This window comes from Pelecanus crispus, chromosome 8 (assembly GCF_030463565.1).
Source record: "Pelecanus crispus isolate bPelCri1 chromosome 8, bPelCri1.pri, whole genome shotgun sequence".
Classification (NCBI taxonomy): Eukaryota; Metazoa; Chordata; class Aves; order Pelecaniformes; family Pelecanidae; genus Pelecanus; species Pelecanus crispus.
The window spans coordinates 17,837,769-17,853,766 of NC_134650.1; the positions used below are offsets into that span (position 1 = coordinate 17,837,769).

Below are 15,998 nucleotides of genomic sequence, written 5' to 3' on the forward strand. Positions count from 1 at the left end.
GGTGTTGATTTTCAGGGTCTAGCCGTCGAGCTCCTGCTATAGCCTTAAACAGGACTGCATCTTAACTATTCACCTAAGGGCAGATCTTCAACAGACAAATTCCTATCAAGAATGAAGTGACTTTTCAATGTAAATCTACCTAGGAAGCTACACAGATAATTCTGCTCAGCAAAAGACATCTTTCAGAATGAAACCATATGTTTTGATATGTTCCCTGATACCATGGTGTACATCTAAAAGTAGTGCTAGTGATATTGGACCTTCTGACATACCACAGTGAATTTAGTTTAAGCTGACACAACCCTGTAGTTGAGCAGCTGGTCAGGTATCTGCTGGTAAATGCTGAAATTGTAATGGCAGTCACATTATGAATCCACCAGCTCTGCTGTGGTATGTTAATTTTGCATCATATGCGGTACACACAGGAAGACACCAGAGAAATCTGTAGACTGGTATTTTGCAAAACAGTTTTTGACATAATGCCAATGTCTCTATCAACATAAACAGCCAGAATGCAGTATTACGCTGCCAAACCTCAAGGTTCCTCCACCTACCACTGTGATATCCCACATTCCTGGGTGGAATTTTTGGCCCTTTTCGTCACCATTCATTGTTATTTCTCCTGCCAGTCTTATTCATTTATTTTCCTTGCTTCATCCTTGGAGTGAGGGTGCAGGCATCCACCAAGCATATTGGCGGTGCCTGAGCTCCCTCTCACTGCAATGCCACAAAGGGCATGAGGTGTTTGTGGGTTGTGCCTAGATGTAGAAGCAGGGACTTTAGGTGAGCTCCCCTGTGAGCCATCATCAGTGGGTACAATCAGTGAGGACGTTAAAGGTAAACAGAGCTGCTTTGGGGTAGAATACAAAATAATGTCTCCGTGCTCTTATTCTAGACTAGACAGAGATACTTTCCTATCTCAGCAGACTTTATTGGGTCACATGGACTTGGGATCAGAGTTTGAAGGAGGAATTTTACCTGTATACAGGCATGTGGCTGTGAACACAAATCCAGGAAAGAAAGAGTCATTACGTTGGAGTGATTTGGCAATTTCCAATTCCCTACTGCTGAAATGCAGCCTCACTGCATACTTCATTCAACAAGCACGCATGTGTTTGTGCACATTTGTGTTTCCAAGATGTTGTGGTGTAGCAAACACAGCAGAAACACGGATCCCACTCCTGGATTTTTGTGACACCCAGTGATTCCAGTTCAGAAAGTTCCAAGGAGACCACCCCGCAGGGTGCTACATAGAGGATTAGGTTCTTGCATTCACTTAAAAAATGCAGCATCTGCTCTGAGGCTGACTCAACCTTAGACCTCTGCTGAGCACTGTTTGTTGTTATTTTTAGGATTGGTTTTTGGGGGGGTTGTTTGGGGTTTTTTTGGGGTTTTGGCTTTTTGTTTGTTTGAGTTTGGGTTTTTGGTTTTTTGTGGGTTTTGTTTGTTTGTTTGTTTTTTAATATGAAGCTTGAACTTTATACTTGGGAGACATGTGGTTTCTACAGTGCCTACTGGAAAGCAATAGTTGACCTATGGTTACATTTCATAAATGTGAACAAGTAGGAATGCTTTTTAACAAATCAGACTCACAATGTTTGCTTTACTGAGAGTAAGTTTTTGTTCTGTTAGGTCCCAGAAAGACTAACCCCTTAACAAGTCACACTGCTATTTCATTATTACTTTAGTAGGTCAGTCCTGCCCATCCTCTATTGACTTCCGATTACTTCAAGAAACTTCCAGCCCAGATCGCTTTCCAAATTTTCTAACAATGCAGTAACTAGCTCAGGGATCTGAGGATTTCAAGTTGGTTTGCATTATTTTTGTCACGTTGTAACACAAAAATATATTTTTAGACTTAGTGGAAATGGAAGCAGTGAACTGAGAGAAAGGAAAAAAAGTAGTCGTTTGATCTATAATCTAACTTACTGTGAAGAGCTCCATACATTCTGTAACATCTACTTTTAGTACACATGTACAAATACTGACAAGGAAAAGGTAAAACACAAGGAATATGTAGGAAAATTAAATGGCTTTCTCGTACTTGAAGTTATGCCACAAAATAATTTTTGTCAACAAAACAGATTCTGTCATTTGAATACAAACATTCTTCAAATCCTTTGTTCTTTACCTAATTATTTTTAGCAAAATAAACAGAAAAATACATATAAGCCAAAAGACAGTGTTTCATGCAGTAAAAAAATCTGATTAGTACATTTTATTTCAAAGTTATGATTTTATGCTCCCTATTTTATTTTCTGTGATTCCTTCTACACTTTCATAATCAGCTTTCAGGATGTATATAGCCATTATACATTACAATCTCCTCATTTTGCTTGGCAAAACAGGAGCTTTTGAGTGACATTTGTATTAGATAAAAAAGATATATGCCTTTTTGTTCATACCATTCATTTTTATTAATAAGGCTAAATTTATGTTCCTGCTGGACTGACGTGATGTCTCTGGAAAAAAAAGAACACACACAAAAAAACCCCAAACCAAAAAACCCAGCAACCTCAAACCTACAAACCTTGTAAGGTTACTAACTCCTACACAGCTTGCCTGAGTAAAATTCACCTGCACGTAACTTTTTTTTTTTAAAAAGTAAACTCACAATTGTAAAGAGAAGAACGTAAAAAAGATAGTCAAAATTATCATGTGTATGAAATCTAGATTTATCAAAACAAGAACATCTTCTTATGCTTATAGATGACATTCATTACACTTCATTTTACAATTAAAAGTAAAGATGTAAGAAATAAATCCTGCCTTGATCTTACAGCAGAAACTCCCTGCCTTTACTGCTTGTTTCTAAAACTAAACATAGCTTCCCGTTTTCCTTAATCTGTCTCAGCACAGAAAACACCTTTATTCTTAGCATATTTCATACATATATTTAATTTTCTCTACTGACTACTCTCAATCTAAATATTTTCTTTATTATTTCTTTATTATTTTTGTGTCTTGCCCTCATAGAATAGAAGATTTTCTACATATTTTTGGCCCGATGATAGAAACTTCTTTTTTATATTGAATGCAAGGAGTGAATGACACAGTTTGCCTAGTGAGATCCAGAAAATAGTAGTCAAATTTGACATGTGAAGCTGTCCAGAGCCAATTTACAGCAGTAAATGAAAATCATATCATATGATTCAACTACAGGAGCCAACCTGATTCCCTAGCCAAAGAACTTGCCACCAGAGGCAATTATGGAACATTTATTACAGTGCTCAAAAATACTGTGCTGGCTTCAACTACAGTATTTACTGGAAGCCTGGGAAAATTATTGTAATTTTCTTTTAGGAAGAAGAACAAGGTTAAATGCAGAACTGTCATTCCTCTACCCCCAAAGTTTATAGTTTGTACACACTTATATTCTTGAAAAAAGAAAAAGTTCTTGCCTTTAAGAAGCAGAGAACTTCAAAGCCAATTGTTAATATACATGAAATTGTTATGGTGCAGTTAATTTGTAATTTATATACAAAGAATTAATTTTACTACAATAAATAGAGTTACCAGTGCTCAATCTTTTTATAATAGCTTTTCTGACTTTATTTTAATCGGTGGAAAATTGATTTTGAATATACCAGTAATTTAAATGCCCAGAATTTGTTGTTCCTCAAATCACAAATGCTTCATCAGGATTCATAACTGAAGTCCCAGCTCTCCCATAATACATACTCCTACAGGTACTGAAGAACAGATAAGGTAATTTCTTCCCAAGAAGCAACACAAGCAACAAACTCGTCTATCTACAGGTCTGTCTGCAACACTGCCCAACACAGTGGTACCCTCATGACAGCAATTCACTACATACTAAATTTGTCAGAAAAGCATTAATTAAAGGTGGAACAAGTAGAACATTACATTTCAAAGTGATTTCCTTGCAGAAAGTAGGTTCGTTTTCTCTTTGACAGAGCCATAACAAAACCAACAGTTAAGTGTATTAGGTATTTCCTTAGCGCTCAAACTCTAGCATTTTTCCTAAGAGTAGAAATTCTGCACCAAAATCAAGCACTACTCATACCTACAAAAATATCAGTCACCAATTCAGCTATCAATAATGAGAATGATAAACTAAACCAACATAGAACAATTGACTCAAAACTGACCTTAAGCCAAACCTAGATGCTGGTAGAAGGGCTGCCATCCTATTTTACTCTGCTCAGAAGCCAGATGAGAAGCTGTGGTTATTATCTCACCAGATACGGGTGCCTAAGCAGCACTTTTCCTTGAGGGACTGTCAGCCTCTTTACTCCGTCTGGAGCAATTACATCAGCATTTAAACAAAAGGTCCTCGTTTCTGATTTAGATACAACCTATCCAGCATTACTCTTGGTTTATACAATTATATTTCTCTTAATCTTACCAGACAGAGAGTATTATAAAGATTAAGTACCAGTGATAAAGCAAGCTTGATATGAAAAAGCACAGGTTTGAAATCTAAGATCAGTTTCAAGATCTAAGGATATACTTTAGATTCTGGAGTTTGATTTATAAGACTGCAGATGATTGGGACTTGGCTTTTCAAAGTAATTAGCATTGCACAGCACAATGTGTTCAAAGCACAGCTCCTATTGACTTTTGCTGCAGCTGTGAGTCCTCAGCACTTCTGAATATCTCAGCTGAGTCAGCCAGAAACTGTGGATTACATCACTAGTGACCACCCATGAAAAGTTTGTGCAAGTCACTTACCCAGAATCAATTAATAAAACCACTGACAAGAAGAGATACAACCCAATTCTCTGAACAGCATTCATGAGGTTATCTTCCCCACAGTTCCATTTTAGAATTTTCCTGTTTCTGCAACAAATAAACAGATTCTGTATACACGGGCTCCCTCACTACACAACCCTGATGCATCCCTAGACAAGAAGAAATGAATCCAGTCTTTTAACAGCAACATGAGATTATGCTGTAATTAAAATGCATACCACAACAAATATATACAAAAGCACTGAATGAAGACTGCAGCTACAAACATTAACTTTGCCATTTTCTAATTTTTTTTTTTTTTACTTTTTTTTATAATATATTGGATCTAGTGGATTCAAAAACAAAAGCTGAAATAACTTATTCCATCACAAGGAAACTCATGTGTAACAAAAGTACACCACCCAGACCTCTGCGTTGATGTCTAACTGGAATAGCAGCAGTTAAAACAGTAAACCCTTGTGTAGCCTAATAGTTAATCTCTGTGTAGATGGTCACTAGCGCACAGAGACAAAGATATGCAAAGTGTTGTTGGGCTTCTCAAGTACACGGTGACAAGGCAGGAAGGCTCTAGAAGATATATGTGTTTTCTGGTGGGAAGAGACTCCTTGACTCCATCTTCACCTGCGCCACTCTGTCCTGGCCCCGCAGCCTGCCCAGCCCCCATCCATGCCACCCAGTGTCCCAGCCCTCCTGCCACATCCCCAGAGCCCACCCTGCAGAGCTTGTGTCCCAGGCTCACTACCAGAAATCTCAGGCCTTATCACCAAATACCCCTCACATTCTCAGACTCATAGCACTTTTATCAACCTGTCTTGATTTCCTTTGTTCCCAATCTTTCTCATCATATGTTTTGTTGTTTCCTCATTTCAGTTCAGCCTTCTTTTCTTAACATTTTCTGTACTGGGCCCAGCTAGTCTTTATTCTCTCAAGTGTCTGTCCCAACCCACAATCCAGCCCTTAGCACTAGTAATTAATCAAATCCTTCTTTTACACAATCTGAAGATCCTTCAGAGAAGCAGCGCCCAGTGCCAGCGGTTGCTGCTCCAGCAGCCCAGGAGCCTGCCTGCCTCTGGGCACCACAACGTGAGCACCCTCCACCTGGATCAGATCCACTCTGGATCAGACAGCAGCAGGAGGGCCAGCCTTTGGGGGGCCGTTCCCTGCTTTCACTCAGGAAGGTCTTACACAAACTTTAACGAAACACAAAGGCAGAAGCGGTAGTCCCTGCAATACTGTTTTAAGCTGTATGAAATTCTCAGACAAAAGATCTCTAGAATTAATATCCTAAAATACAGCCTTGTTCGCAGCGATAAATTAAAAAAAAAAAAATGAAATAGATCAGTCTGAGATAGACAAACAGCATGAAAACTTCATTCTAAAGAAGGGACAGAGGAAAAGTGTAGTGAGGTGGGGAAAAGATTAATAAGGAGTTACTGATCACTCCCCAGTACAGGGAGGCATCAAACAAATCTGGCAGGCAGCATGTTGAAGCAAACACTGTTTAAGCACCACAGACAGGGCTAGCAGTGCCATTTACCCCCAGTGCCCCACATCTGCAAGTGCAGGAAAGCTGTCCTTTCCCTGGCATAAAACCAGCCAAACACTAGTGACTGCGAACAGGCAGGCAGTGCCAGAGCTCAGATCCATCCAGCCCAATATCCTGAGCCACCAACCGCCCAAACCACATGCTGAGTGAAATTCGCTGTTGTGGCAAAGCGGGTTTCTTGCAACACCCTTCCAAGCTCCCATAAGCTGAAGGGTAGCGACTCTCGCAAGCACAGCTGGTAGCTTTGGATTTAACAGGTCTCTACTATATCCTGGCTCTGCTGTCTTTATGGGCTGAGCTGTCATTCAGTCTGACAGGCATTGGTTGCAAGGTTGCAATCAAGTCTGATCAGAAAGAGATTCTTTGGAGACTTTGTCTCCTGCTAGCTTGCAGGTCATCCCTCCCTTCCTATATCCCTCCAAGGTCAGGTCCATTCTGCATTCACATGACGTTCCCTATTTATCCTGCATGCATTTTCTCTCACCCTTTCTAAACAAATGCAAACTTCTCCCTTTGTTGCAGATGCTGTTCCAATGTAGTGAAATGACTATATTGTTCATTTACCAGCAAACCATCAAGCCATATTTGTTTTGGTATTTCTTTTTCAGTAAATGCCTCCAGGTGCTTAACGACTTTTGTTTTCATCCGAGTATTCATGCAAAACTTTTCTGTGCTTATTCTCATGTGTTTCTCTATAACATACACTGTTCCTCTGAAAAACACAAGAGAACCACTTTGTAAGCAGAGACTCTTTTATAACATTCAACACACAGTCTGTATTCCTCAGCTTCAATTTCTTGTAACTCATTTTTCCTCAGTCAGTTTGGCTGCTGATGTCAGCTCCCCACTGAACGAGAAGCTTTATAGAAAAATGAATTGCATTCTGTACCTTCTAGCTACCTATTTTATGAAATTATGAAAAAGCAAGGCTGGGATACAGATTCCTAGCTTTCCTAAATTCCTTTATTTAATAATAAACATTCTTGCAATGAGGGCCTTCAGGATAATGCACCTCAGGGAGAGGTGTAATAGAGTAACACAACAGACTTCTAAGTCCCATGTAGCAGAGGTCAGCAGCAAGGGAAAATTAGTGTCATATGATGCTTCTTTCATGTCCCGTGACAAGTGAGTTGCCTGTTTTGTGATAGGTTTTTATCAACAAAAACAAATTTAGGACTTGTTGGCAGCTTTGTCAGAAAAGGTTCTGCCTACCCATGTTAATGAAGAAAGGCAGGAAGGCTGAGTAAAAGATCTTTAATTAATACCGAAACACAGAGTGAAATGTAGGTCACCTTTAATAACCATGTTAGAGGAACAGCTGTGTGTTTCATTTTCGTAGAACAGTTTGTCAGTCAAGGGTTCTTATCAGATACAATGTGGCTTACAAAGACATACTGAGTTAAGAGGAAATACAAGAACTAGAAAGCTGTAACTGAATGCAACTAATAACCAAGCAAAGGAACTTGGAAATGCCCCAAGTGGAACCGAGGAAGGCACAGCATTTTAATACTACCATATAAATATTATGAATGGACTACAGTCTATAGCGGGAAATGTATTTTAGTGGAATGAGTATTTACAATGCTAGATAGAAACGGCTGAATGAAAAACACCATCTCAAGTAATATCTCTTAGGATTCTATGTAATAGCAACCCAGACATGTAGTTTGTCTGTACCCCATATTCCATAGGACGAATCTCATCTCTAGTAAGAGTTAGATCTCTCAAAGATGATGAGGGTCAGATCACAGCATTACAGAGTCCAGAAAAAAGTCTTCAGGCAGCACCACTACATAGCCACCTTTTATACAAAGGGTCTGACTAAATGTCAACCATAGGGGACAAATCCCAAGGGAAAAAAACCCAACAGTATTCCTGTGTGAGAGCAAGAGATGTGGGTTCCAGCAGGCAGAGAGAATTTACTTGGCCCCATTGCTATAACATTACAGCAGAAGAGTCTTATTCTGCCTATCCTATCAAATCAAAAGACAGTCATTATTCTGTGTGTAGCTGGAACCAGACCTCCGGATGGATTTTATATTGAATAAGCCCAGAGCAGCCTCAGTCAAACTGAATTTCTGAGCAGTATGACAGACTTCTGCATAAACCAGAATGGCTATCTTGCTCAAAAGAATTTGTCAGGATTCTTCCAGGAAAACACTACGGCAACTTCTTCCATCTTTCCGGAAACATTTTTCTATGTGACTATATCCTTTACTCTATGCAAGAATATGTAATACTTTGCCCTTGGATATAAGGTTAATTGCCCTTTTTTACTCGTACTTTTACAAAATGGAAACACCATTTTACCAGTAGGAAAACCCATATGTAAGTGATGCCACTCACTAAGACTTATTCTGATAGCATCATAGAATCATCGAATAGTTTGGGATGGAAGGGACCTTTAAAAGTCATCTAGTCGAACCCCCCTGCAATAAGCAGGGACATCTTTAACTGGATCAGGTTGCTCAGAGCCCCGTCCAACCTGACCTTGAATGTTTCCAGGGATGGGGCATCTACCACCTCTCTGGGCAACCTGTTCCATTGTTTCACCACCCGCATTGTAAATAGATAGAAACTCTTAAATTTCTTAATATATATATTCCATAAAAATGAAATCTTCCCAGGACTGATTCCCACAGAAAGTAAGCAATAAATGTTTTTATGAGGGTTACACTCTGAAGTTCTGCAGAACTACTCTCACGTGAAGTGCCTGTGAATTGCAAAGGATATGTGCAGGATTAGGGCGATATAAGAGGTTTATCTACAGGCAAAGACTCAAATAAGTACTGCCTAAAATGCAAGAAGTCTCGCAGATCTAAATCATTAAATTGTGTGCTAAGAGCTTTATCTGGTGTTCTATAGATCTAGAAGGTTTATAACCTCCAGGTTATGAAAGTTTCTTAAAACATTATACGCATCTTTATTCGCTACCTCATCATCTAACTTAAAGGCTCTCCAAGTCTTCCTTCACTTTCTGCTCTGCTAAGGAGATCTTCTAAGTTGCTTTTACTACAAGTTACAGGGGCTAGGTTTGTGGGCTGGAGCAACCGAAACGGAGCCATGACTTGGATACTCAAGGCTATTATAACCACATTAAAGGTGAACATTTTCACTTGATTTCTCACACTGAGGCGCACTGCTCTCAGGAGAGTGCTGGAGCACACCAACCTCAGTCTTCCTAAAGATATTGCCCTCCATGTGACTCTGGCATGGAGCCACAAAGATCATCTGATTTCTGCTAGTATTTTCAACACAACAAAATAAAATCTTACAATTCTCCTAGCCCAACCGTAATTTGTGAGCAAGTCTGGACCAATTTCATCCTCTGTCTCTTATTATTGAACGATTCCAGCCACTCCTGAAAATCTGTACTCCATCTGACAGAATTGGAAACAGGACTAAACATTGGATATTCTTAGTATGCCAAACACAATTTATATTTTCAGGATAATTTTAACCAACTTTCAGGCACAGAAAAACAGGTATTACATGCATATTTTGTGTGCCACTATATACTGGAAATGAACACAACCAATACATTCTGAACTTCGTCAGGAGGCGAGCAAACAGGTAATGGGCATTCAGAACAGCTTGCATAAGCGTATGTATTTCCTGTAAACATTTTTACATGCTCTAGGCACATGTTCAACAATGTTAATTTTAAGAATATGTTTATTCTTTGCATTTACCAAGCTAATCTCTTCATTTCTAATATATCTATTCTGTGGAGATGCACAGTCAAGCATAAGCTACCTCTAAACTGTTGTGCTGAGACAGAATTCTGAACAAATTTGAGGTGAATCTTAAATTATAAAAGCAACCGATAAAGCGGCTTAGAGGAGTGGTGGTGTAGAGCAGATCTCCAGCCAACAACATAGCACATCACCTTCACGGGCCATAACTGTCACATTCCTGGCATATCATAGTGGGCCAGGCTACATATGAGCAATTCAGCTTATGCTTTATCCTAGTGAATTTTGCTGTGTAGCAGTATTTCTACAGCAACAAGAAGCTGAATGAGTCCAGTGACTATACAAATATATGAATCCATACTCTGTAGACTATGAAAGCTGGTTGGATGTCAGTAAGCTCTGTATGACAAGCACCAAAATACGAAAAGATTTGATCTGCATTCCCTATGGACTGACCAAAAGCAACTTGGTTTAATGTAAGAGTACTTCAGAACCACAGTAGTATGAAGTCATGGACACAAAAATAGATTATTACAATTCCTAAACGTGGTAAAGACAAGCCTGCAAAACCAGCATCTGATTTCACAACACAAAAAAGTCACAAAAGTGTTAAAGAATTGCAAACAACAAAATGTGGGAGACAAGAAATAGAAGGTAAAAATCAGCAGGGACAATGTGTTCTGATGTCATACTTCGCTTCATTACAAATGCATCCTGCCAAGCTAACAAGAAATGCTTCCATCTCTTGGGGAATTCACCAACTAAAAATAAAGCAATTCAATTTCAAAAAAAGGGACTGTGTATTTCATTTTCTTGACTATAGAACTGTAATCCCAGACTTGTGAGATGTAAACACATTCTGAACGTAATACACCAATAACTTCATCTTGCTTTGGGGTAGGGCAACTTCAAACTATATCTTAATTTACTTTAAAGAATGGTTTGAGCCCTTAGATCAAAAGAACAAAAACAGAGAGGACAACTACAATATACCTGATAACTGCTCTGAGCAGTTTTCAAAACATGTGCCTTTCTTCCACACAGGAGGCTATGACATGGACCAAAACCAGAGAGACATGGAAAAGAATGGTGCATCACATTGGCACTTACATTTCCCAAATGTCCTCTGGTAGGTTAGCTGGAATTTCAGTTAAGCCCCTTCCTCGACAATCCACTACATTGTTGCTGCAGGTGCAGGCAGATGGGCAAGTGATGGAACTGGCACTGCATGATGGAGGTTCAGACTGGGAACCTGAGACATAATGAAAACATTAAATGTTAGTTTTGAAAAATGATTGCCTGAGATTTTAACAACAAAATACATCAGCCTCTGAGTTTTCCAGATCCTTTTACTATATTAAGTAATAATTTATTTGGATTCAGTGAATATAATGTGCTACAAATCAACTGCAGAGAAAACATGTAAAAGATTACCATGTTTTTATTCTTCCACAGTCTCCACTCTATCAATCGCTTTCCTTCATGAACACTTTTTTGGTCCCCTCTATGATCAGCCATATCAGTTTATTCAAAGATTTTAAAAATAAGCCTTAAGATCAAGTAGTATTTCCAAAAGTTATCTTTGCATAGAAGTTTCTATTACAAAAACACTCCTTGAGTATTTTTACATACTGAGAGAAGACTGTCATCAACAATGACTTATGTTTTTGAAATGAGGTAACCTGTTATGGCATAAAGACTAGAAATATTAAGCTAGTTTTTTCAAGATTAGACAATGCAATTAATGGAAACACAAAAAGAATTTAGAAAAATGTGAGTTCAAACCTTCAAATCCTTGCTTAATCTAATAATTCTACTGAAAGAGGAGAAGATACTTACAGAGCAAAGGTTTAACATGAGGATGTTGCTCTATATACATTCTAGTCAAGCCATTAGATTCAGGTTTAATTAAGTGTCATTAAGGTTTTTTTAAACTGTAGCAATTATGGCCATTTTACTCAAATGGTTATGATTCTTACATTTAAAATTTTGATATATACATACATTTAGACATAGATAAAACAGTGTTGCTACACTAATTAAGGTTATGAAGATGTAGCAGTTACTGACTTATTTATGGTGAGTGATGTTTCTAAAGTACATATAACACATGAAACCTCAAGTATATTTTTGACCAGACACAGAGGGCAGAATGTGAAGGCTTGTGTTGGTAAGAAGTGACAAAACCATAATATAGACAGGAAAACCTAGTATTTTTCTAGATTACAGTAGATTATAATCACAAAACATATTTGATCTTTTGGTTGGAAAAATTAAAACATCGTAACTGTCAAATCACAAATACATGTGAAAACATGGAAAACCATACACAAAGCTGTACATTCTTGGGGTTTGTCTTGGAAAAGACCCGTGATTCATACTTTCATAAATTATAACTTCAGGTGACAATAAGTCCAAAAATACTTGTTTGCATCAATTCGCAATCCAATATCATCATGGCAATTAAAATTTTATAATGTTGCAATATTCTTATAAATTTTCTCTCTTGATTTACGCCTACATACCCTCTGGTTTAGCCCTTAACTACGCACAACAATGTCAACTCCTATAGCAAGCCTACATATGTTTTTATTTTTGCAGACTTGTAAACAACAGTGGAAACTCAGTATCAGAAAGACATTCAGTGGCACCTCTAAGTATCATTATTTTGAAAGGCAGATACAGTTTGAAAAGATGTCAGCTGAAAACTTCTACAGGCTGACTTTACACTTGCAGATGGAGCCCTCCTGGAAACAAAAGACAATTACTGCAAAATCATGCCTTCCATTAGAAAGGTGTTGATTCTGATGGGAACTGATTTCTGTTTGTCTGAATTTCCCTTAGTTCAAGCAAGTGGTCATACCCTTTAAATATTATTTTGTAGCCAGGAATGACAGAACTGCCTTATATTAAAGTATACTGTAGATCTTCAGGATAAGATCACCATTTCAACTGTGTTTGAAATGTTGCCAAATTGAAGTATTGGGTTTGAAATTTTTTTTATTGGGTCATCACCTGACTTTCTGTCAGGACAGCAGGAGAAAAATGTGGGTTTCATAGCACTGTATGTGTTTTAAATATAGCTTTCATTGATGCTAATCAGAGCTGGGATTGACTGTATTTTGGCAGACCAGACCTCACAACTCCAATTCGGGCATCCAGAAATTGGATTTTCAGAGGTGGTGACCATCTTGAAAAAAATGGATCTCTCGGGATATTTGTGGCATGGGTACAAGTCAAATTCATTCTTTATGAGAGTGGGCAGCTGCTTTCATCATGACATGATCCTAATGATCCTTTCTTTTTCCTAAAATATCCTGTCTCATTTATAGTCCACTTTCCAACTTCTGTGACAGTTGCAGATAAGGAGTTTACCAGCAATGGTCTTTTATCTCAACATAGGTCTGGTTTCAGTACTAGAGCAGCTTTACCCCACAGAATCAACTGGGCAAAAAGCTACTGTAAAAAAATAATTCAATAATGTAATTAAAATCTAAATCATAACGCATATGGCCCAAGGAATCAAATTCATATTTATCAGGCAACCTGAATTTTGACTTGTTCAGTTTCAAAATCTTCTTAGATGTTGTCTTAGCATAGTCTACATATGTGACCATGTGCATAATACAGTATTTAAGTTGTAGCTATTTGAACTAAAACAAAAAAAATTCTTCACTGGTTAAACATGTACATGTATAACAGGCAGGACAAGCAGCTCTCTTGGGTCTGTCTTCCGGCTATAGAAACGCAGGGCAGACATACCATCATTGTGAATTAATAGAATTCCTTCAAAATTAATGGAGCTCTGCTGCATATCACCACCAGCAGAGCCAGCTCTGTCTTTCACAGAGTCTAAGGTTTCTGTAAGATTTTAACTGTGAATACTTCCAAAAGTAGTTTATATTGTCTCAAAATGCACACAGGCCTCTGGTACGTCTGCATAAGAACAAGAGGTTTATTCTTACAACCTGATCACATACATTTTACATTTTCTCTTTGCCTGCCTACTTGTGGTGCAATGCCCAAAACAAAATGAAGAATGAGGGAAGTGCAAACGAGCTATTGCAAGCTTTTAGGGATAGGGAGAAATCATCAAACTGGGAAGAAACACTTCAGAGCAATCCTTGCTCTCTGGGAGGCAAAAAGAAAGTTGGCAGCAAGGTCAAATCTTCCATACGCCCTTTACCATCACACATCTGATGGGCTTTCTGAAGCAGCTTTGTAGTGAGGGGAAAATGCATTTTGCACAGTTATAACACTACAACATATCACTGTGGGTTAGAGAAGCAGTAATACACTCCCTTTTTATTAGGGAACAACATCAAAAACCCTGATGTATTGCCAGTTGGAGTTTTAAGAGTCTGTTCCTGACTCTCCTGCATCTAAATCAACAGTAGAAGATTCAGTGGAACTCAGATCATCACCTCCACATTTTGTGTGACGCAGTATTGCAGACTGCTCTACACTAAAGGAATGGTCTGAAAGGAGGTTATTATATAAAGCACTCTGACAAGAGCAAGAAAAGACAGAAACACCAGTCTTCCTTGCACAAAAACCAGGTAGCAACAGTTACAAGGTGACAATTAAGATCATACTACAGTTAAATATCATGGAACTTTCCAGCAACTTTTTGAATGGAAAGGCCAAAAGACCTTTATTTGTGAACATTATTTGTGCTGCCCACTAAGCCTTTTGGATCCTCTCCAAACAAACACCTGATATATAGCTGACCGAAACCAACAGGAGTTCTTTTATTTACCCTGAATTTGGACCAAAACCCATTTACCTGTGATTTTCCACTACGAAAGAGGAACTTTTATGTGAAACAGAGTTTTGATTTATGGCTAGTGAGTAAAACAAATAACCAATTAGTTAACCAGGGAGGTACATGACGTCAGAATAGAGAAAGAAAGCAATATAATGTCTTTATTCTTAGTGCAGATGCAATGAAATGGGATGAAAAAATAACAGCTTATGCTTAAAGTCAAGTAAAGCAAAAAGTAAAGAAAGAGGCTGTCTTTGTGCAGACTCTTTATTTTCCACATATAATGAGTGATCAGTTTTCTCATTCCACTTAAAATAAGATAGAAAAAGGAGTATTCTTATAAACTTAATTTCTCATTATAAGCTTGAATTCTCTGAGTGCCCCAAAATACCCGGTACTCCTGCCACTTTTGATTGACGTTTTTTGCTTAGAGTAAAAAGACTTTTGATCCCATGCTGAATACAGCCTTTTATATTTGCTGAATATCTTTCTTCTTCATGAGCAAAAGTAGATCTAGACTGTAGATTTCAGAAAACTTTAATGAAATAAAAAGACTTTATGCATAAATTGCTATAATTATTATCAAATGCTTTTGCTTACATTTTTCCTTTGCAAAGAACAAAATACTGTATTACGCATGTACACTCAACAGGCATCTAGCACACATTCCATCAGCTCTTGCACAGTCATCTGTAAAGGTAAAGTTTTCTTGAATAATGCTATAAACAGAATTTCATGTCTGATTTGGATTTAACTGCTTCAATTAAATGAGGATCTATTGCTAGCTTCATAGCTGATCTATAGAATTAAAGCACAAAAAAATCCAAGAAAGTTTAATCAGTTTAATGTTTGTATACTTGTGGAGAGCTGGTAAAGAAAGGACTGGTCAAGAAAACAAGTCTAAGTAGACTATGGAGTTTAAAGTTCTTAAAATTTGGGTGTGATTTTCATAAGTATGCAGAGTATAAGCATACAAATAGATCAAGCCTCCCAAGGCAGTACAGACTCTAAAGAAGGATATTTGAAATCTAAAAATGAATTTTCCTTTTGCTGCCAATACTTCTTCAAAAGAAAAGATACAGGAAAAGCAAAAATGTTTCAGGATTCCTGTCTGTGTCCTTCACAAGTGCAGTAAACTCCTTATGGTGTGGAAGCAACAAAAGGAAATGGCCATAGACAAGCCAGCTGCATTTATATTATTTCCCTTCTGAAATTGTTCTTACTATTTGTCATCTTGTCATTTCAGATTTTTTTTTGTTACACAGCAGCACTAGTT

The 15,998-nt window shown here is 37.9% G+C and overlaps 1 protein-coding gene across 1 annotated transcript in view; it reads right to left on the bottom strand.

Moving 5' to 3' along the window:
- Positions 1 to 15,998, bottom strand: part of SLIT3 (slit guidance ligand 3) — a 549,457-nt gene that overhangs the window by 182,417 nt on the left and 351,042 nt on the right. The window contains exon 9 of the mRNA XM_075714742.1: positions 11,068 to 11,209. Within this exon, the coding sequence (XP_075570857.1) occupies positions 11,068 to 11,209 (142 nt within the window). The remainder of the gene's footprint in view (positions 1 to 11,067; positions 11,210 to 15,998) is intronic.